General features: G+C 49.0%; 1 protein-coding gene across 4 annotated transcripts; it reads left to right on the forward strand.

Moving 5' to 3' along the window:
* The first annotated feature begins 233 nt into the window (after positions 1 to 233).
* LOC115124133 (double-stranded RNA-specific adenosine deaminase-like) lies at positions 234 to 20555 on the forward strand. 4 transcript variants are annotated; one of them, XM_065027788.1, is made up of 16 exons: positions 234 to 336; positions 4253 to 6046; positions 6375 to 6622; positions 6782 to 6971; positions 7137 to 7285; positions 7926 to 8061; positions 8374 to 8606; positions 8768 to 8924; positions 9236 to 9404; positions 9522 to 9615; positions 9975 to 10091; positions 14003 to 14130; positions 14479 to 14661; positions 17299 to 17411; positions 18451 to 18650; positions 18819 to 20555. In XM_065027788.1, the coding sequence occupies exons 2-16, from the start codon at positions 4397 to 4399 to the stop codon at positions 19186 to 19188; spliced, it is 4137 nt and encodes a 1378-aa protein (XP_064883860.1). In that variant the 5' UTR covers positions 234 to 336; positions 4253 to 4396; the 3' UTR covers positions 19189 to 20555. The 4 variants fall into 4 exon arrangements, with proteins under 4 accessions (XP_064883860.1, XP_029509368.2, XP_064883862.1 ...); XM_029653508.2 differs by having other exon boundaries at positions 235 to 336; positions 18451 to 18578; XM_065027790.1 differs by lacking the exon at positions 234 to 336 and adding an exon at positions 2243 to 2342.
* Positions 20556 to 23276: the final 2721 nt, after the last annotated feature.

Consider the following 23276-nt stretch of genomic DNA (forward strand, 5'->3'; position numbering starts at 1 on the left):
GATTTTTTTAAATTTGAGATCTGATTAATCGAATCCTAAACTAGGGAATGTAATAGCAGTGGCTTGGAGGTACTGCTATTCTACATGTCCTATTCACCTGCCTAAATGAGTCCAATCGACCTGCCGCAGCAAAGGTATTCCACCTCCTCTGATGTTATTTTTTTGGGGGGACCGCACTCTGCAGTAAAACGGGCAGCGTCACTCCAAATGCGCCAGGTAACCTGTCGCAAACTAGTGATGTCATCATGCGCCCCCCTTACCCCCTTGTTTCTTTGTCGACACTGTCGCTAGCAAGCAGGAACTCGGACTGATACAAAGCTTCAATCGCAAACCCAGGTAAATTAATTACATTTTGAACTCTGTTTTTACCTTTCGTGTTAGTTCAATTGAGATCTATATTTGGTTTCGCGCTAACTGAATAGCTTTCAAATGCGACTATGGTGTGCACGCTTGTGCCGCAGTGATGCTCAATCAATGCTAACGTTAGCTAGCAAGCTATGTAGCTAGCTAGTCAATCCGGGCTATGCATAATTATCATTATTTTCAATGCATTTGACGTCGCCTTGCATAGTTGTTTACACTTGGGAGTTGATTGGGAAAGTGTGTCTGGAACAAATCGACAGTTGTGCATGTTATTTGCGATGCACAACTGCGGTTCTACGTTACCAAGCTTGTGAACCCGCTTGGAGCCTCCATCTACGCAATATCTTGTTCGGAACATGCGTGCGCAGTCCAAACGACAACCATCCATTCAATGATGGCAGTTGAGTCGATCTCTGCTGGCAGGTTACTGAGAGAAATTAAATATTTACCAGCGTATTCAATGTGTAGCGTCAGTTAAAACCAAGATAATTTTGCTAATTTCAGGTTATATTAATGTAGGACTTCAGTCGGGGAAACGCCTGTGTGAGAGCGACAGTAAGAAGGGGATTGAGGATTAGGGGGGATTTACTGAAAAACCACTGTAAAATGACCAATTGGATCCTATGTTCATCCAGCGACAGACAGCGTTGGGGGTTGGAGGCGGGATGAAATTGCACACTGATAGTTGATCCTCCTCCTGTCCACCTAGCTAACTAGTTGTGCGGGGTTCACTTTGACTGGGGGGGATTGAAAATGGTGTGCATCAGAACCATCCATAGCAAAAATAAACATGGGAAGGTTATTCAGTGGCGTCCTTAATTCCACAGTCAAGCTGATGGCAGCAGTGACTATTAGTTAAGTTTTATTTTAAAAATTCAACCGCGAGATGATTAACAGAGATGTTCTCGCGTGGCTGTGTTTGATTAACCAATGCATGCATGCGTATCCCTGCGTGATGGAATTGGGTTTGATGCTGTGTTCAGAACAACTGGGAACTCTGAAATCTCATACCTCAGTGCGTTCAGAGAGAACTGGGAACTCGGGGAAAAAACGAGCTCCGACTAGGAAAAAATAGCTTTGAACGGTCATCCAAGTCGGAAACACGGGCATCTTTCCAGAGCTCCGACCTCAAGATTACCGACGTCATGCTTTGACCTCGTTTTAATTTTTTTTTTTTTACCCCTGAGTTCCCAGTTGTCTTGAAAGCACCCAAATCTGGGTACAGTGGCAACTAGCTATATTCGGCAGCTGCTGCGTGCTCAATTAAACTGTTCTGGTTGTGTTTTTGTCACAACAATAGTCTGACGCAACAGCAGCTGTGAGACATGACAACTAAGAGGCGATCTTGAATGATGATATTTTGTTACTTTTTTTAGGGAGGGGGTTGAATGTTTTGGAGTTAGCCTTTGCATATATAGGCATACTTTCTGAAGGCTTTCTTGTCCAGATTGATATTTTCTAAATATGTAATGTAATTGTCTGTGTCTAGAGTGGATGCATTTTATAATAAATATTGGCTTACTGGAAAATAAATAGAAAAAACGATTGCCTTCAACTTCAATCAATATACTGTATCCTCTAACAAGAAATACATCCTGTTTGACATAACACTACGGCACATTTTCATTCACATGACAAGGACCGATTCTTTTTTAATTGTTTGACATAATTATATTATAATATCCACATGTGAGAGAAATACATTTGATGTACATCCAAGTATTCAAACAGCCTAGGCCTTGGTACCTTGAGCTTGCACCAGTTTTGGCTACATCCTTACTCTAGCTAGTGAAACCTATGATAGGAACTATTGCATCACGTGACTCGCCCAGACTGGCTACAGAACGTGTCTAGAGAAAGGAAAACGAAACTATTCTGCCCTTTCGTGCTGTTTTCGTGTTAAGAAACTGTAACTGCAGACTTTCTATGCGTTCTTTAATAGGCCTATTCATCATTTCACATTGTACCGTCTGGTATAAGTAAGTATCTTGAATGGTAGGGGTACTAGATGTCCCTTTGAAATTGAGAAGCGCTCGTGCGGTGCGGTATGTAAAAAATAAATAAACGTTTTTTGGGGGGATGGTAAAATACATAGAATTTTGAGAAATATAGCCAACTAGTTGAATTACTTTTGTATTTTGATAAACAGTTCTACGATAATACTTTTGTATTTTGATAAACAGTTTTTGAGAAACGTTCTATCTCTAAACTGTTTGAAGTGTAGTCAACTTCCGACCCCGGCAGCGCGCCCGCAGACCTCAAGATCTCTGCCTTTCAAAAGTGACTGAAACCTACTCTCCTTTATGCCACCTTCAGGCCAGGTGGTGATATAGTAAATCTGTATTTTATCCCGCGAACTTTCAGGTACGTTCATTGAATTAGTTAATGTCTTTCTACTGTCATCGAGTCGTTTATGCAACCCACTAAGCATGAACTTGATTTATAACACTTTGACCAGGGCGTATACCCCAATTCTGTAATTCAAATAGAAATGACTCATCAATAATCCAGGAACGGGAACATACCGAAAACAAGGCCAAACAATGTCTGGTTGGTCCATGGGCCAAAGGCGTCCTAATATTTAATGCGCAGCTCTGTAGATTCATATTGCCCATGGAAGCAGCAGAGGCAACTGAAGTTGAGCCATGCTGGGTTGTTATTTTGGCAGTCAGTTGCCGGCTTGCATTAAGGTCAGCCAGATCCCGCTTTGACCCGGGGGCACCCGACCCAAAGCTGCTGCTGCTGTCCGTTAACATTGCAGTGAAATAACTCGATTCCACTTGTCGTTATATTATTATTATTAATATGGTGGCAATCGTTTCGGGAGCAGCATGCCTGGCAGGGCGGAAATCTGAGGAGCAGGGTTGAGTGTCTTCCTGTGGTCAGTGACAGATAATCATTGAGTGCAGGGAAGAAGCTTTGTGGTACAGCGTTTTCATTAAAAATACCCCCCATCATGTTCTATGCCCTAAAGATTTATATGTAATTGGCATGAAATGACTAGTGCTTGTTAAATATTTCAGCGGAGAAAATAATCAGAAAATGTTATTCAATGTCAGGTTTGCTGTACTAGAAGGTGCCCATAATATGAAAAGGTATTTGAAAATAGTCCGTGCTCAACCAACGTGAGTAGAGGTGCAACCTGTGTAGCCATCATGGGACTCTCATTAGCACCACCAGCTGATGAGTTTTCTCCCCCATGCCCCATACGAACTTGACCGTTCCCGTTGTGATTATTCTCAAGAAGGCCATTGAAGGCTGAAAAGTCAATCTTTTAAACCTGTCTACTAAAATTACTTATTTTTAATGGTGAACGAGCGTTATTCCTTTTCCTGTCCAATGTGTGTTCTATGGCCAACCTTTTATCAGGTTCAACATCTATTACTTTTTTGCTTAGTGTTTAGTCTGTCAAAAGTTAGTGCAGCAACTCCTGTCCTTCACTGACCACCTTGAATCTTTTCTTTCCTTCTGCCTCACTCTCACTTCCTATGTGAAGCTGCAAATCATCTGTTAAACCAGAACTAACACAGTGAAGCCACAACCATGAATTATACATTTCTGACCTTTTATACATGGATCTCGTTGTGGCCAATTGGGTCCAACAGCATGTGACACTGGGGCTGTATTGGAGACAGGATGGAGTACAGTGAGACTGTGTGTAATATATATATATGTTATTTGTCATAAGCCCTTTGATCTACACTGTTTTTCTCCTGCCCTTTTTCCATTTCCATCAGGATTTTCCACTACATTTTGACCAGTCTTATGTCCCTAGTTTCTTCTTCATATTGCTTTATAGTTGGCTCTTTATTTTTAATTTCATGGCTCTTTTCCTCACCCACTCAGTCACTTTTGCTTTCGCTCACACCCATCTCGTCCTCTCTCTCAGGTGCTGACTGCCACTTTGCGATCATCGCCCACCCGGCTGTTCTGCCAGACTGTGTTGTTGCATCAGTATCCAACACAGAGACACATCCTCCTATCTGCTGCGTAACAGGCGGCCCTGGTCCCCCCTCAACCTGCCCCCTGCGCTATGAGCAGAGGACGAGGAGGGCCCCCCATAGAGCATTACCACCGACCCCCTCTCCCCCAACTGCAGGCTAAGCAACAATACTACAGAGCTGGACCCCTGGGATTTCACCCCAGAGCCTCCCCGCAACAGGCCCTACACCCAAACGTCCATTCATACCTGGGCCCAGTTCCCCCTCTAGTACCATCCAGTGCCCACTCTCAGCCTCTCTACCCCTCTGTCCCTCCCCCACCCGGTCACAGCCCAGGCCTGAGTCAGCAGAGCTCTTGTCCCAGTGGTCCTAACTCCTTCAGGCAGCAGCAGGTCCACTTCCTGAGGGGACAGAACACTGAGGCTCCCCAGTTTAGGGTGAGCCCCAGAGGAGGGGCGCAGAGCTTGGGTCGAGGGGGACCGAACGGACTCTTCAACGAATCGAACCAGGCCCAGGCAGGGTACAGCAGGTATTCCCAAAACAGCTCTAGGGGGAGAGGGGGATACGGCAGCGAGCGAGGCAGAGGGAACGGTAGAGACTTCAGGTACCCGCCCAGTCAGGTACCCCCTAGAGGACCAACCGGCCCTACATTCTGGAACCAGAAGCAGACTTCAACCCAAAAGCAAGGCTTCAACAGACAGTGGAGCCTTCATGCAGACTGTGCTGACAGGCCGTCTTTCTCAGAAGGCTTTCAAAGTTTATCCTTAGACAGAGAGAGGTCCTTCAGAGGAAGAGTTGACCGAGGCGACAGCTTTGACAAAGCTTCTGTTGGTAGTAGTAATAATTCAAACAACAAGAGTGTCCCTACATTTCAGCCACCCGACATCCGAGAGCAAGTTTTGCAAGCCTTGGCAGATTTGAGCCCCGGTGAGAAGCTACAAGCAAAGTGTTTGGCGAAAACGCTGCGGTTGCCCAAAAAGTTCATCAACCAGGCCCTTTACGGTCTCGAGCGTGATAAGAAAGCTTCAAAACACGGTGAAAGTCCTCCAGAGTGGACTGTCTACGTAGAACCACAGGAAGAACCGGAAAGTAGAGATTCTGATCCGGAAAGCCCACGTTCCCAACCGAGGGAACATTCTGTGGAGTCACAGGAAAGGCCTTCAGAAGAAGATTGCTCTCACTTCCTGTCTGTGAAGGAGGAGGACGTTGTCATCGAGGCTGAGATCCAGCAAATTGAAGCGCAGGGTCCTGAGGGCGACAAAGAAGAAGATTACTACGTAGAATCGGATTCACACTCCTCTTCCTCAGAACCATCTGAGTCATATCGGCAACATTCCCAGTCCCAAACCCAACAACCCAGTATCAACAGCAGCAGTAACGAAGAGCTTGACCTAGACCTTGACGAGAGCGACATGGCGGACTGCGGCAGTAATCAGAAGGAGTTGATCCTGCAGTATCTGCTGGAGGCAGGGGAGGCCACGGCCCTGGTGATCTCCAAGAACCTGGGCCTGAGGGGCGCCAAGCAGGTCAACCCTACCCTGTACGCCATGGAGAAGCAGGGCGACGTGAACCGCAACGCAGAGGTGACCCCTCACATCTGGGAGCTATCTGTCCATCGCAGGGAGAGGATGGAGAGGAGCCTCAAGGCCGAGCGCAGCGCCCCTGCAAAGGTCGAAGGAATGGGGTCCGGATTCCAGGCGGTGCCACCCGGATTGGAGTGTCTAGAGGCCAACGCTGAGGCGGTAGGTGGACACTCTCACACAGCGAGCGAGGGGTGGGGGGAGTTCAGTTGGGGGAATTCATTGACGTCTTCCTGAATTTGGGAGACCCCCTCCCTCACTTGGAGCCCTTCTCCTACGAAGGGGAGGAGGAGTTTGGCAGTTACCCTAGTAACATGTTGGTTGGAACATTGAGGGGTGAACATAGCTCTGTAGATTCCGAGCTGAGAATGCCAGGTCTGGAGCCCTTCAAAACCGCCTGACACCGATCCCACTGACCCCCCCCCCCCCCCAACTTCTGCTTCACTTCTTTCTTTCCTCACCTACTTCCTCCTCTTCATCCCTCTATCAGGAGGACGAGTCAAACGGAGGGCAGTGGGCGACCGACGATATCCCCGAATTCCTCAACGCCATCAGCCGGGATGGAGGGGGGACAGTAGCAGTCTCCCTGGCAGCGCCCCCACCTCAGAACCTCCGTGCCAAACTCCAGGAGGTGAGGGCCAAGAACCCCGTCAGCGGCCTGATGGAGTTTGCCCAGTACCAGGGACACAATTGCGAGTTCCTGCTCCTCGACCAATCAGGGCCCTCACATGACCCCAGGTCAGTGATGTCATAATGTTCCCAACCAATCATGGTTGGCCGTTGCTGGTATGTCTAAGAGGAAACCAGCTGATTGATTTAGCAAATTCATTTAAAAAAATGTGTTGTCCCTGCTCTTTCTCGCTACCTCTCACTCCCTTGTATTTTTCTCCCTCTCAGATTCCGTATGCAGGTCATGCTGGACGGCAGGTTGTTTCCTGTTGCTGAGGCATCTAATAAAAAGGTGGCTAAGAAAGATGCTGCCGCAGCAACCCTGAGGATTCTGCTGCGTGAGATAGAGGGGGGAGGGGCTGAGGAGGGGCTCACTGCAGGGGTGGACCAGGCCATGGACCCCACCTCTGACGTCCCTGTAAGTCTGAAGTGTGTTTGTGTGTGTGTGGAGGTTAGTAATAATCAATGTGCTCTGTTGTGCTTGATTGTGTTGTAAAGGCCAAAGATTCGTCTCTTTTTTTCAATCCTTTTCTAACTTTCTGCTCTCTCCCTCCCTCGTGGTCTCGCTCTCCCTCTCTGTCAGGAGGTGGTGGAGAGTCCGCCCCAGGCCCTGTCCCGTTCCCTGCCGGGGGGTAAGAACCCCGTGTCCATGCTGATGGAGTACAGTCAACGCACTGGAAACCCCATCGAGTTCATCAACACTGGACAGGAGGGCCCACCTCACGACCCACGGTATCCATCTGTCTACATCCTCATCAGGGATGGGGTCAATTCCAAATGAAGTCAGTCAATTTAGGAAATAAACTGACATTCCAATTCAATAATTGAAAAAATAGCATCCATTTTCAATGATTTCTATATAAACTGAAAAGGATAAGCTATTTATTTGAAGTTTTTCCATTTTTGAATTTAAATTCAAATCACTTCCTGAATTGAGTGACTTCAATTAGAATTGAGCCCAACCCTGCTTCTCATTTTTCTCTCCCTGGTTCTCTCTTCTATACATAAATGAATCATCAGGGAAGGTGGGCCTGCCCTCACCTCTCTTTCTCTCTCTCCCACTGGAGCAGTTACTTGTGTCCTGTATGACTTTCATACTGCAGCAGTCTGCTGACTGGATGATACAACAGCACCTCTGTCTCTCTGCATATAACCTTCCCCTAGGCACCTACTGTACTGTCCCGCAGTAATCTGATACTGGGAAGTGTGACCATCTTTGTCCCTCTTCCCCTCTTTCTGAGTGCTGTAGTCTCTGTGAAGGAGATTCACAGCTCTACCCTGATGCCCCCATGTGGTTAGAGAGGAATGTCCTCTTACCTCTCTCACCAATGTATGTTTAGGATGTATAAGTTAGTCTCTGCTCCCTCCTCAGGTTCATGTTCAGGGTGAAGATCGGGGAAAGCCTGTGTGCTGAGAGCTCAGCCCCCAGTAAGAAGGCTGCCAGGCAGCTGGCTGCAGAGGAGGCAGTCAAGGAGTTAATGGCCGACGGGAGACTGCAGCTCAACAAGGTGAGTAAAGGAGCCAAACATGGGACTGAAAGATGTTTCAACTAAATGGATGGTTCCCTGAAATAAACACTACCCCATCTATTTAGGATTTAGGCTTGTCAAGCTAGCTAGCAGTTTAGCTATGGACTGACAGAATGTCATAAGACCCCGGCATGTGGACTTCTCTCATTGTGCCTCCAGGCCGTAATTCTAAGAAAAGATCCTCCGAACACTAAGATCACTCTTCCCTCTCTTCCCACCTCCTCTCCTCCATCTTTTCACTGCCTTATCTCTCTTCTCCTCCCTCGCTCTCCATTACCCTGTCCTCTCCAGCCCCAGTTTCCCCTGTGTCTGTCTGGTGATGAAGGGGGCTTCATGCCCGCTTGCCCCTCCCTGCCCCCGCTGACAGAGGAGGAGCTGCGTTCTGCCCACGAGGCGGGGGTTGGTGACCTCATCAGCCACCTAAACAACAACGCTGTGTCAGGTCTGCTGGAGTACGCCCGGGCCAGGGGCTTCGCTGCAGAGATACGACTGGTTGGGCAGTCAGGACCACCGCACGAGCCCAAGTCAGTACACACATGAACATACACACTAACTGTAATTCAGAGTCCAGAGCTGCGGTAGTCCGGCGGTCCATTGTGACATATAAAACACTATGAAAGCTAACGGTTCAATATTGTAAAACGCGGCTGTGCAAACATGGATGCTTAACTCCCCTCTCTCTCAGGTTTACCTACCAGGCTAAACTAGGGGGTCGCTGGTTCCCTCCTGTCTGTGCTTCCAATAAGAAGCAAGGGAAACAGGAAGCAGCTGATGCAGCTCTGAGGGTTCTGATTGGAGAGGCAGAGAAGGCTGCCCGCACCGGGGAACTAACCCCTGCAGAGGTCAGTTTACCTCTCTTACTATACTACTTTTTAAAACTCTGGGTCAGGACCCACAGTGGGCTTTGGGTGTGTTAGAGGTGGGTCGGGAGTGAGGAGACTGCACCTAGAATCACACACTTTCCTCTTCATTTGGGTTGCTGGTAGATGATTTTGGGTCACGGGAGGACAGTGATTTTCTCATTGGGTCTGGAGCTGAAAAAGTTGAAGAATGCCTGCTATACTATGAATACACTGTTAATACTATGATTCTGCTATAACCTACTTCTGTGACTGGTGGGCCGTTCATAACCTGTTATTGTTTCTGTCTCTAGCTGCCACTGAGTGGTGGGACAATCCATGACCAGATCGCCATGTTGAGTCACCAGCGCTTCAACGCCCTCACCACACGCATACAGCACAGTCTTCTGGGAAGGAAGATCCTCGCTACCATCGTCATGAAGAGGGGGGAAGGGCTGGGGACCGTGGTCAGTCTGGGAACAGGTACCTGCCGTGTGTGTGTACGTACGCGAGAGAAAATGATGACAAGCCTTTTGGAATGATTTTTGTCTCCACCTTTTGAGATAAAATACATGTATTTTTGTTTGTTTTTCTCTTCAGGAAATCGCTGTGTTAAAGGGGAGGAGCTGAGTCTTAAAGGGGACACCGTTAATGACTGCCACGCAGAAATCATCTCCAGGAGAGGATTTATCAGGTAGGAAGTTACTGCTGCTTATTTGTCTTCCATTCTGTCCTTTTATATAACCAGTCTTTTCCCCTTCCTCCTTTGCTCTTCGTTTTGATTCCTTTATAGCTACTCTCCCTGCCTTTCTGAAACCTCCCTTTCTCCCTCTACAGGGTGTCATATGTCAGCTGGGAAGTCATTACAGACTATGATGTGTGTTAATGTGACTGTGGAGTCCATCTGGTTAGTGTAGAGTGTATTAATGCCACTTACCAGATCCTCTGTTTCTCCACCAGTCTCCCTTTATTTGTGTGTTGGATCCCGGACACTTTCACTGATCTGAATCACTCAAATATGGATTCTACCTTTCTCCCCCCCCTCCCCTCCAGGTTTCTATATGCTGAGTTGCTGAAGCACTGTGAAGGATCAGAGGACAGCATATTTGAGCCAGCTGAGGAGAACAAGCTCCGGATCAAACCTGACACCACCTTCCACCTCTATATCAGGTGGGCCTTTTTATTTAATTTTTTTATCTCACCTTTATTTAACCAGGTGGGCTAGTTGAGAACAAGTTCTCATTTGCAACTGCGACCTGGCCAAGATAAAGCATAGCAGTGTGAACAGACAACACAGAGTTACACATGGAGTAAACAATTAACAAGTCAATAACACAGTAGAAAAAAAGGGGCAGTCTATATACAATGTGTGCAAAAGGCATGAGGAGGTAGGCGAATAATTACAATTTTGCAGATTAACACTGGAGTGATAAATGATCAGATGGTCATGTACAGGTAGAGATATTGGTGTGCAAAAGAGCAGAAAAGTAAATAAATAAAAATAGTATGGGGATGAGGTAGGTAAAAATGGGTGGGCTATTTACCGATAGACTATGTACAGCTGCAGCAATCGGTTAGCTGCTCAGATGGCAGATGTTTGAAGTTGGTGAGGGAGATAAAAGTCTCCAACTTCAGCAATTTTTGCAATTCGTTCCAGTCACAGGCAGCAGAGAACTGGAACGAAAGGCGGCCAAATGAGGTGTTGGCTTTAGAGATGATCAGTGAGATACACCTACTGGAGCGCGTGCTACGGGTGGGTGTTGCCATCGTGACCAGTGAACTAAGGCGGAGCTTTACCTAGCATGGACTTGTAGATGACCTGGAGCCAGTGGGTCTGGCGACGAATATGTAGCGAGGGCCAGCCGACTAGAGCATACAGGTCGCAGTGGTGGGTGGTATAAGGTGCTTTAGTGACAAAACGGATGGCACTGTGATAAACTGCATCCAGTTTGCTGAGTAGAGTGTTGGAAGCAATTTTGTAGATGACATCGCCGAAGTCGGGGATCGGTAGGATAGTCAGTTTTACTAGGGTAAGCTTGGCGGCGTGACTGAAGGAGGCTTTGTTGCGGAAAGCCGACTCTAGATTTGATTTTCAATTGGAGATGTTTGATATGAGTCTGGAAGGAGAGTTTACAGTCTAGCCAGACACCTAGGTACTTATAGATGTCCACATATTCAAGGTCGGAACCATCCAGGGTGGTGATGCTAGTCAGGCGTGCGGGTGCAGGCAGCGAACGGTTGAAAAGCATGCATTTGGTTTTACTAGCGTTTAAGAGCAGTTGGAGGCCACGGAAGGAGTGTTGTATGGCATTGAAGCTCGTTTGGAGGTTAGATAGCACAGTGTCCAAGGACGGGACGGAAGTATATAGAATGGTGTCGTCTGCGTAGAGGTGGATCAGGGAATCGCCCGCAGCAAGAGCAAAATCATTGATATATACAGAGAAAAGAGTCGGCCCGATAATTGAACCCTGTGGCACCCCCATAGAGACTGCCAGAGGACCGGACGGCATGCCCTCCGATTTGACACACTGAACTCTGTCTGCAAAGTAGTTGGTGAACCAGGCAAGGCAGTCATCAGAAAAACCGAGGCTACTGAGTCTGCCGATAAGAATATGGTGATTGACAGTGTCGAAAGCCTTGGCAAGGTCGATGAAGACGGCTGCACAGTACTGTCTTTTATCGATGGCGGTTATGATATCGTTTAGTACCTTGAGCGTTGCTGAGGTGCACCCGTGACCGGCTCGGAAACCAGATTGCACAGCGGAGAAGGTACGGTGGGATTCGAGATGGTCAGTGACCTGTTTGTTGACTTGGCTTTCGAAGACCTTAGATAGGCAGGGCAGGATGGATATAGGTCTGTAACAGTTTGGGTCCAGGGTGTCTCACCCTTTGAAGAGGGGGATGACTGCGGCAGCTTTCCAATCCTTGGGGATCTCAGACGATATGAGAGGTTGAACAGGCTGGTAATAGGGGTTGCGACAATGGCGGCGGATAGTTTCAGAAATAGAGGGTCCAGATTGTCAAGCCCAGCTGATTTGTACGGGTCCAAGTTTTGCAGCTCTTTCAGAACATCTGCTATCTGGATTTGGGTAAAGGAGAACCTGGAGAAGCTTTGGCGAGTAGCTGCGGGGGGGGCTGTTGGCCGAGGTTGGAGTAGCCAGGCGGAAGGCATGGCCAGCCGTTGAGAAATGCTTGTTGAAGTTTTTGATAATCATGGATTTAACGGTGGTGACCGTGTTACCTAGCCTCAGTGCAGTGGGCAGCTGGGAGGAGGTGCTCTTGTTCTCCATGGACTTCAGTGTCCCAGAACTTTTTGGAGTTGGAGCTACAGGATGCAAATTTCTACCTGAAGAAGCTGGCCTTAGCTTTCCTGACTGACTGCGTGTATTGGTTCCTGACCTACGGAGGATGTCTCTTCCTCGCTTCTTGACCCCCCCCAATGGCTCATTCTTCTCCACCTACTGTCTTCTCTCCCCTTTCCTTCTGTGCCCTGGAACTCAACTGGGCCACCAACCCACCCACACACACGTTGTTCTAGGAGTTTGAGAAGCCAGTGTTTTTTTCTGCATAGAAATGTCTTGGGCGGGCCGCTTAAGTGTTTTCGGGCCACGTATGTCAAAACAGTAAAATAAAAAATGTCATGTTTCGATAATGATTTCTGGGGTGGAAAAACGTTGTCAGTCTAAACTGAAGACTAAAACCAGATATAAAGTATGTAGAAAAGATAATGGCGCTATATATTCTATAATAAGATCCTCTTTGAGAACTAACAATGACCCAAATAAAAGCGAGACAGTCAGGGAGAATAAAAAAAATCCCAAAATGATGCACTCAGGAGTATTTTTGTCATGGCATGGGGCCCCATAGATGTTATAAAGTTTGAGTCCCTCAGTTCAAATAAGCCATGAAAAAATGTGTAGAATTGCAAATTGTGTCACTGGCCAACATGGGGGCCTCTAAAATTTAGTTGGCGACCCCGCCATTGGCCACGCCCACCACCTAAGCCTAATTTTGATCCAGAAAAAACCCTGGAAGATCCTTCTAGTTAATGACCTGCTCCTATCCACATGTATATCTACCTCTCGCTCTACCCCTCTCGCTCTACCCCTCTCGCTCTACCCCTCTCGCTCTACCCCTCTCGCTCTACCCCTCTCGCTCCCGCGCTCTACCTCTCGCTCCCGCGCTCTACCTCTCGCTCCCGCGCTCTACCTCTCGCTCCCGCGCTCTACCTCTCGCTCCCGCGCTCTACCTCTCGCTCCCGCGCTCTACCTCTCTCGCGCTCCCGCGCTCTACCTCTCTCGCGCTCCCGCGCTCTACCTCTCTCGCGCTCCCGCGCTCTACCTCTCTCGCGCTCCCGCGCTCTACCTCTCTCGCGCTCCACCGCTCTACCTCTCTCGCGCTCCACCGCTCTACCTCTCTCGCGCTCCCGCGCTCTACCTCTCTCGCGCTCCCGCGCTCTACCTCTCTCGCGCTCCCGCGCTCTACCTCTCTCGCGCTCCACCGCTCTACCTCTCTCGCGCTCTACCGCTCTACCTCTCTCGCGCTCTACCTCTCTCGCGCTCTACCGCTCTACCTCTCTACCGCTCTACCTCTCTCGCGCTCTACCGCTCTACCTCTCTCGCGCTCTACCGCTCTACCTCTCTCGCGCTCTACCGCTCTACCTCTCTCGCGCTCTACCGCTCTCGCGCTCTACCGCTCTCGCGCTCTACCGCTCTCGCGCTCTACCTCTCTCGCGCTCTACCTCTCTCGCGCTCTACCTCTCTCGCGCTCTACCTCTCTCGCGCTCTACCTCTCTCGCGCTCTACCTCTCTCGCGCTCTACCTCTCTCGCGCTCTACCGCTCTCGCGCTCTACCGCTCTACCTCTCTCGCGCTACCTCTCTACCGCTCTACCTCTCTCGCGCTCTACCTATCTCGCGCTCTACTGCTTGCGCTCTACTTCTCTCGTGCTCTACCGCTCTATCTCTCTCGCGCTTTACCTCTCGCGCGCTCTACCTCTCGCTGCTCTACCGCTCGCGCTCTACCTCTACCGCGCTCTTCCCCTCTCGCGCTCTTCCCCTCTCTCTCTCTACCTCTCCCCCAGTACTGCTCCGTGCGGAGACGGGGCGTTGTTTGATAAGTCGTGCAGCGAGGACGCTGGGGACGGCCAGGGCCACCAGCCCCTGTTTGAGAACGCCAAGCAGGGCAAGCTGCGCACCAAGGTGGAGAATGGTGAGTTACAGCCAGATGCCATCTGCAGCACCGTTCCATGAGGACCCCCTCTGTTACTGAGGACAAGCACATAGAACCACCATGTTGCTTAACTCCCCTCTCTGCAGGCCAAACAGAGCATGACTACACATTCACACCTCATTTGCTGCTGCTGCCACAAACACACCTGGTAGAAAGGACAAATATCCCAACGGATTTGAATGTTCCAGTCTAGAGCATGGACTGTGTGATTCTAGTGTATAACCATCACTTTGACCACTGGCTCTCTCATACACCCTATTCCTCATACTGCATGGCTTTGTCTTTGGAGTCAAAAGTATGCCTCAAGGGTGTTTGTGCCATGTGTAGGTGAGGGCACCATCCCGGTAGAGTCATCGACCATCGTGCCCACCTGGGACGGCATCCAGCACGGCGAGCGTCTGAGGACCATGAGCTGTAGCGACAAGATCCTTCGCTGGAACGTCCTGGGACTGCAGGGAGCCCTGCTCTCCCACTTCCTCCATCCTATCTACCTGGCTTCAATCACCCTGGGTGAGGAGGGAACGAGGGAGGGGACAGTAAACATTTGAGGGAGGTTTGATTTGAAAAAGAGTGGGGGAGGATAGATTGAGTGTGGGAGTAAAGGGAGAGAGGGGGTCAACGGTCACCGTTGGCTTCAGTCATGTTTAACAAACTCCACTCATAAGTAGACAACATCTCAATCACAAACTACATTGTCCTTAGCTGGTCATGACTCCTACACTATAACTATCCACCCAGACAGTCCCTGTCCTTATACTGTAGGAGTCATGACCAGCTAACTATCCACCCAGACAGTCCCTGTCCTTATACTGTAGGAGTCATGACCAGCTAACTATCCACCCAGACAGTCCCTGTCCTTATACTGTAGGAGTCATTACCAGCTAACTATCCACCTAGACAGTCACTGTCCTCATACTGTAGGAGTCATGACTAGCTAACTATCCACCTAGACAGTCCCTGTCCTTATACTGTAGGAATCATGACCAGCTAACTATCCACCCAGACGGTCACTGTCCTTATACTGTAGGAATCATGACCAGCTAACTATCAGTCACTGTCCTCATACTGTAGGAATCATGACCAGCTAACTATCCACCTAGACAGTCCCTGTCCTTATACTGTAGAAGTCATGACCAGCTAACTATCCACCCAGACAGTCCCTGTCCTTATACTGTAGGAGTCATTACCAGCTAACTATCCACCCAGACAGTCACTGTCCTCATACTGTAGGAGTCATGACTAGCTAACTATCCACCTAGACAGTCCCTGTCCTTATACTGTAGGAATCATGACCAGCTAACTATCCACCCAGACGGTCACTGTCCTTATACTGTAGGAATCATGACCAGCTAACTATCAGTCACTGTCCTCATACTGTAGGAATCATGACCAGCTAACTATCAGTCACTGTCCTCATACTGTAGGAATCATGACCAGCTAACTATCCACCCAGATAGTCCCTGTCCTCATACTGTAGGAATCATGACCAGCTAACTATCCACCCAGACAGTCCCTGTTCTTATACTGTAGGAATCATGACCAGCTAACTATCCACCCAGATAGTCCCTGTCCTCATACTGTAGGAATCATGACCAGCTAACTATCCACCCAGACAGTCCCTGTTCTTATACTGTAGGAATCATGACCAGCTAACTATCCACCTAGACACAGTCCCTGTCCTCATACTGTAGGAATCATGACCAGCTAACTATCCACCCAGATAGTCCCTGTCCCCATACTGTAGGAATCATGACCAGCTAACTATCCACCCAGACAGTCCCTGTTCTTATACTGTAGGAATCATGACCAGCTAACTATCCACCCAGATAGTCCCTGTCCTTATACTGTAGGAGTCATGACCAGATAACTATCCACCCAGACAGTCCCTGTCCTTATACTGTAGAAGTCATGACCAGCTAACTATCCACCCAGACGGTCACTGTCCTCATACTGTAGGAGTCATGACTAGCTAACTATCCACCCAGACGGTCACTGTCCTCATACTGTAGGAGTCATGACTAGCTAACTATCCACCTAGACAGTCCCTGTCCTTATACTGTAGGAATCATGACCAGCTAACTATCAGTCACTGTCCTCATACTGTAGGAATCATGACCAGCTAACTATCAGTCACTGTCCTCATACTGTAGGAATCATGACCAGCTAACTATCCACCCAGACGGTCACTGTCCTCATACTGTAGGAGGCATGACCAGCTAACTATCCACCCAGACAGTCCCTGGCTGACTCTGTCCTTATACTGTAGGAATCATGACCAGCTAACTATCCACCCAGACAGTCCCTGTCCTTATACTGTAGGAGTCATGACCAGATAACTATCCACCCAGACAGTCCCTGTCCTTATACTGTAGGAGTCATGACCAGCTAACTATCCACCCAGACAGTCCCTGTCCTTATACTGTAGGAGTCATGACCAGCTAACTATCCACCCAGACAGTCCCTGTCCTCATACTGTAGGAGTCATGACCAGCTAACTATCCACCCAGACAGTCCCTGTCCTCATACTGTAGGAGTCATGACCAGCTAACTATCCACCCAGACAGTCCCTGTCCTTGAACTGTAGGAGTCATGACCAGATAACTATCCACCCAGACAGTCCCTGTCCTTATACTGTAGAAGTCATGACCAGCTAACTATCCACCCAGACGGTCACTGTCCTCATACTGTAGGAGTCATGACTAGCTAACTATCCACCCAGACGGTCACTGTCCTCATACTGTAGGAGTCATGACTAGCTAACTATCCACCTAGACAGTCCCTGTCCTTATACTGTAGGAATCATGACCAGCTAACTATCCACCTAGACAGTCCCTGTCCTTATACTGTAGGAATCATGACCAGCTAACTATCAGTCACTGTCCTTAAACTGTAGGAGTCATGACCAGATAACTATCCACCCAGACAGTCCCTGACTGACCCCCTCAGACATCCATCTCTTTCCTCACCTCTCCTTGTCAGAGTACTCTATGATGTGATCAGCCTTGTTAACATGGAAATACACTGACTCACACACTCTTCTGTCATTCTCTTTCTCTCCCTCTTTCTTTACATGTCAATCTGTTGCACCCCTTCCTCTCTCTTCTGTTTTGTTTTCCCTGTCCTTGTCTCTTATATTTGTCCTTCCAGGCTACCTGTACAGCCATGGCCACCTGACACGTGCTGTCTGCTGCCGATTGGCCAGAGACGGCGAAGCCTTCTCCAAGAGTCTACCTGCTCCCTACACACTCAACCACCCCGAGGTACACATACAGAAACACACTCAACCACCCCGAGGTACACGTACAGTACACACACAGAAACACACTCAACCACCCCGAGGTACACACACAGAATCACACTCAACCACCCCGAGGTACACATACAGAAACACTCAACCACCCCGAGGTACACGTACAGTACACGTACAGTACACATACAGAAACACACTCAACCACCCCGAGGTACACACACAGAAACACACTCAACCACCCCGAGGTACACACACAGAATCACACTCAACCACCCCGAGGTACACATACAGAAACACTCAACCACCCCGAGGTACACGTACAGTACACATACAGAAACACACTCAACCACCCCGAGGTACACGTACAGTACACATACAGAAACACACTCAACCTCCCCGAGGTACACATACAGAATCACACTCAACCACCTCGAGGTACACGTACAGAAACACTCAACCACCCCGAGGTACACGTACAGAAACACACTCAACCACCCCGAGGTACACATACAGAAACACTCAACCACCCCGAGGTACACGTACAGTACACATACAGAAACGCACTCAACCACCCCGAGGTACACATACAGAATCACACTCAACCACCCCGAGGTACACACACAGAATCACACTCAACCACCCCGAGGTACACACACAGAATCACACTCAACCACCCCGAGGTACACATACAGAAACACTCAACCACCCCGAGGTACACATACAGAAACACTCAACCACCCCGAGGTACACATACAGAAACACTCAACCACCCCGAGGTACACACATACACACACACAGTACGCAAACAGCCGTTCCAAGCTTCCAGCATAGCCATTAACGCAGACACAAACATTGCTTTCCGCTCTGTTTAAAATGGTTGATTCATCTGAAAGGACTTATTTAGTCTAATTTCAAATCAAAATCAAATGTTATTGGTCTAATAACACATATTTAGCAGCTGTTATTGCGGGTATAGAGAAATGCCTATAATTGAACACTCTTCCTCTCCCTTTACTCCTCTCCATCACGCCATCTCTGTCTCCCTTCAGGTGGGCAGGGTGAGTGTGTATGACTCGACGCGTCACACAGGGAAGACCAAGGAGTCCAGCGTGAACTGGAGCCAGCCAGACCACATCACTGTGGAGGTGCTGGATGGGACCAAGGGCAAACTGGACGGGTACGCACCCCGCACCACAACTAGAACCAGACCCTCAGACCTCATCCACCCTCATCCAGATAGCAGCACCAGGTGGTTAACCTGGGCTACACAGGGCCCCATTTCAGTAGAATAGCAATCACTATTTATACTCCATATCGAGTAGTGGCATTTAATTCATATGAAAAACATGTTGAAAATGTTTCAATCCCAGCGCAGTAGCTTCTGTGTATTCCTAAACCCTGTTTGTCTTCCCTCTAGCCCCAAACTGGACGTGTCGCGGGTCTCCAAGTCCAACATCTTCCGTCAATTCCGGTCGTTATGCCAACAGTGCGGGCGCCAGGACCTGCTGGCTCTCCCGTCTTACGCCCAAGCCAAGATGGCCGCCATGTCCTTCCAGGTCGCCAAGCAGCAGTTCTTTGATGCGCTCGGTAGCCATGGTTACGGAGCCTGGATTGGCAAGCCATTGGAGGAGAAGAGCTTTGACGAAGCGGCGGCCTCCGATGGCCAAGGGGCAGGAAGTGTTGCTAATAGCAACCAGGGATACAACAACAACAATAGCTATGGAAGCACAACCACTGACTATAACAGCAGCCAGTGGGGTAGTAGTGCGTACACACAGGCCATGTAGAAAGGAGGGAGAAGGGAGGGTTGGCTAGAGATGGAAGGACATGAGCCTGGAGGACAGGGGGGGGAAGGGAGGAGAGGAAAGAGGAGCTAGCAGCGAGTACTGGATCTTCTTGAAAGAAGGGGTAGAGGTCAGACAGATTGGAAAGGACAGAGTTACTGAGATGGAGGGAGGGAAGGGGATAACAGGCCAGCCCAAGGGGTGAGGGTCAGACAGCAGCAAGAGAGATGGAGAGAGAGAAGGGGTTGCTACTGCTACACAAAAGCAACAGAATATAGAAAGAAAGGGGAGAATAGGGGGTTAGTAAGCATGATGACTGTGATGTAGTGACATTCAGAACTGCATAGCATGCACTACTGCTCCACTGTAACAGTAGCCCCAGGACACTCTATCCTCACATGTACATACAGGACAAACCCTCCCTGCCCTCAAGCACACAGCCCTGTCTCTCTAGTTCAGACACCCTACACCTGACCCTGTCCTACTCGCCAGCCAGCCATTCAATCACGCATGACTAGTTTAATCTGTACTTATCAGCCTGAGCATGGATAGTAGTGATCACACTTTATATATATATATATATATATATAAACCAGCCTTGTAACGTTTAGCTACTCCCCGACCTAGTAACCCACCCCTTTACACTGTTGTTAATGCTATGGCTACATCTACAGGTCACAGCCTGGTCCATCCCATAACTCTCGACTGTAACATAGATTTGATGACTAACTAGCCTAGATCATAATTATTCTGTTATTGTTGTGTCCTATGTGGTGTGTATCGCTATCGTTCTTGAGGTTTTTGGTGTTGCCACTCGAGGGCCACGTCAGAAAGGACAACGGTGACGTTGAGAACTGCTGAGAACAAGTAAATCAGCTACTTGTTTTCATTTTAGGATTCATGTTAGGGGGGGTCAAAGTTCAGGTTAGGATAAATGATTACTCGTAGTTGTGATAAAAAAAAGAAAAGAAAGGCTTTGCACTCTTGTCCTTCCTAGCGTGGCCAGAATGTGGCCGGCAGGTTTTATGCGGACAGGGAGAAAGACTGGTTTGTTTTTATGTTTTAGTTCAGTCTGATCAAATACATTCAAGGGTGAAGCAATATATACATCATGTACATACAAATACATAAATACACAGATGTATATGCAATAACAATGTTTGTGTAGGGTATGTATATATCTCTGTGTGTGTATGTATATGTATATATTATGTATATATTTTGTAAGTCATGCCTAAAATTGATTTTCTATTGACTATTTTTTTGAAACGTTTTATCAAGTGGATGACAGAAAGCATTTTGTTTTATTATGTATGGAAATTCTGTCAAGTTTTAAGTGATTATAAAGACCGGCTTTGTAAAAGCTGAAATGTGTGTTTGTCTTTTTTTAATGTATACTAAAGCCCTCATAACCGTGAATATAGACTGTTAGCCAAGTATAAACACTACAGTCAGCACACTAGAGAATGTTTGTGTGTTTCTTCAGTCTTGTTTGTCTCTTGTGCAGAAAGAGTAATTGGGCATTTAAGCGATGGAATCCATAGAGGCGTGTGTGTTATAGATTATACTGTTTGTTTTAAAAGAGGATGTTGTCTGGTGGAGGGTTGATCTTCTTTACACAACACTGATGCAGTGAAATGAGTGCTGTGTGTTTACCAGTTATTCTGTCCCTCAGTGGGACTGTGAGGGCACGTTACATCAGTGTCTGTCTTGTTGATATTCTCTGACAGCTGAGTATTGCCAGGCCCAGGGAGCTGTGAGTCTGGCTGAACTGAATATTGCCAGGCTAGGCCCAGGGTGCTGTGAGTCTGGCTGAACTGAATATTGCCAGGCTAGGCCTGGGGGTGCTGTGAGTCTGGCTGAACTGAATATTGCCAGGCTAGGCCCAGGGTGCTGTGAGTCTGGCTGAACTGAATATTGCCAGGCTAGGCCTGGGGGTGCTGTGAGTCTGGCTGAACTGAATATTGCCAGGCTAGGCCTGGGGGAGCTGTGAGTCTGGCTGAACTGAATATTGCCAGGCTAGGCCTGGGGGTGCTGTGATACTGGCTGAACTGAATATTGCCAGGCTAGGCCCGAGGGTGCTGTGAGTCTGACTGAACTGAATAATGCCAGGCTAGGCCTGGGGGTGCTGTGAGTCTGGCTGAACTGAATAATGCCAGGCTAGGCCTGGGGATGCTGTGAGTCTGGCTGAAATGAATATTGCCAGGCTAGGCCTCGGGGTGCTGTGAATCTGGCTGAACTGAATAATGCCAGGCTAGGCCCGAGGGTGCTGTGAGTCTGGCTGAACTGAATATTGCCAGGCTAGGCCCGGGGGTGCTTGTGAGTCTGGCTGAACTGAAAATTGCCAGGCTAGGCCTGGGGGTGCTGTGAGTCTGGCTGAACTGAATAATGCAAGGCTAGGCCTGGGGAGCTGTGAGTCTGGCTGAACTGAATATTGCCAGGCTAGGCCCGGGGGTTCTATGAGTCTAGCTGAACTGAATAATGCCAGGCCTGGGGGTGCTGTGAGTCTGGCTGAACTGAATAATGCAAGGCCTAGGGGTGCTGTGAGTCTGGCTGAACTGAATATTGCCAGGCTAGGCCTGGGGGTGCTGTGAGTATGGCTGAACTGAATATTGCCAGGCTAGGCCTGGGGGAGCTGTGAGTCTGGCTGAACTGAATATTGCCAGGCTAGGCCTGGGGGTGCTGTGAGACTGGCTGAACTGAATATTGCCAGGCTAGGCCCGAGGGTGCTGTGAGTCTGACTGAACTGAATAATGCCAGGCTAGTCCTCGGGGTGCTGTGAGTCTGGCTGAACTGAATAATGCCAGGCTAGGCCCGAGGGTGCTGTGAGTCTGGCTGAACTGAATATTGCCAGGCTAGGCCCGGGGGTGCTTGTGAGTCTGGCTGAACTGAAAATTGCCAGGCTAGGCCTGAGGGTGCTTGTGAGTCTGGCTGAACTGAATATTGCCAGGCTAGGCCTGGGGGTGCTGTGAGTATGGCTGAACTGAATATTGCCAGGCTAGGCCCGGGGGTGCTTGTGAGTCTGGCTGAACTGAAAATTGCCAGGCTAGGCCTGAGGGTGCTTGTGAGTCTGGCTGAACTGAATAATGCCAGGCCTGGGGGTGCTGTGAGTCTGGCTGAACTGAATAATGCAAGGCCTGGGGGTGCTGTGAGTCTGGCTGAACTGAATATTGCCAGGCTAGGTCTGGGGGTGCTGTGAGTCTGGCTGAACTGAATAATGCCAGGCCTGGGGGTGCTGTGAGTCTGGCTGAACTGAATAATGCAAGGCCTGGGGGTGCTGTGAGTCTGGCTGAACTGAATAATGCTAGGCCTGGGGGTGCTGTGAGTCTGGCTGAACTGAATATTGCCAGGCTAGGCCTGGGGTACTGTGAGTCTGGCTGAACTGAATAATGTTAGGCCTGGGGGTGCTGTGAGTCTGGCTGAACTGAATATTGCCAGGCTAGGCCTGGGGGTACTGTGAGTCTGGCTGAACTGAATATTGCCAGGCTAGGCCTGGGGGTGCTGTGAGTCTGGCTGAACTGAATAATGCTAGGCCTGGGGGTGCTGTGAGTCTGGCTGAACTGAATATTGCCAGGCTAGGCCTGGGGTACTGTGAGTCTGGCTGAACTGAATAATGCTAGGCCTGGGGGTGCTGTGAGTCTGGCTGAACTGAATATTGCCAGGCTAGGCCTGGGGGTACTGTGAGTCTGGCTGAACTTAATATTGCCAGGCTAGGCCTGGGGGTGTTGTGAGTCTGTCTGAACTGAATAATGCTAGGCCTGGGGGTACTGTGAGTCTGGCTGAACTGAAAATTGCCAGGCTAGGCCTGGGGGTGCTGTGAGTCTGGCTGAACTGAATATTGCCAGGCTAGGCCTGGGGGAGCTGTGAGTCTGGCTGAACTGAATATTGTCAGGCTAGGTCCGGGGAGCTGTGTGAACTGAATGTCAGGCTAGGTCTTGGGAGCTGTGAGTGGCTGAACTGAATATTGCCAGGCTAGGCCTGGGGGTGCTGTGAGTCTGGCTGAACTGAATAATGCCAGGCTAGGCCTGGGGGTGCTGTGAGTCTGGCTGAACTGAATATTGCCAGGCTAGGTCTGGGGGTGCTGTGAGTCT

The sequence above is a fragment of the Oncorhynchus nerka genome, linkage group LG14, assembly GCF_034236695.1.
Source record: "Oncorhynchus nerka isolate Pitt River linkage group LG14, Oner_Uvic_2.0, whole genome shotgun sequence".
Lineage (NCBI taxonomy): Eukaryota > Metazoa > Chordata > Actinopteri > Salmoniformes > Salmonidae > Oncorhynchus > Oncorhynchus nerka.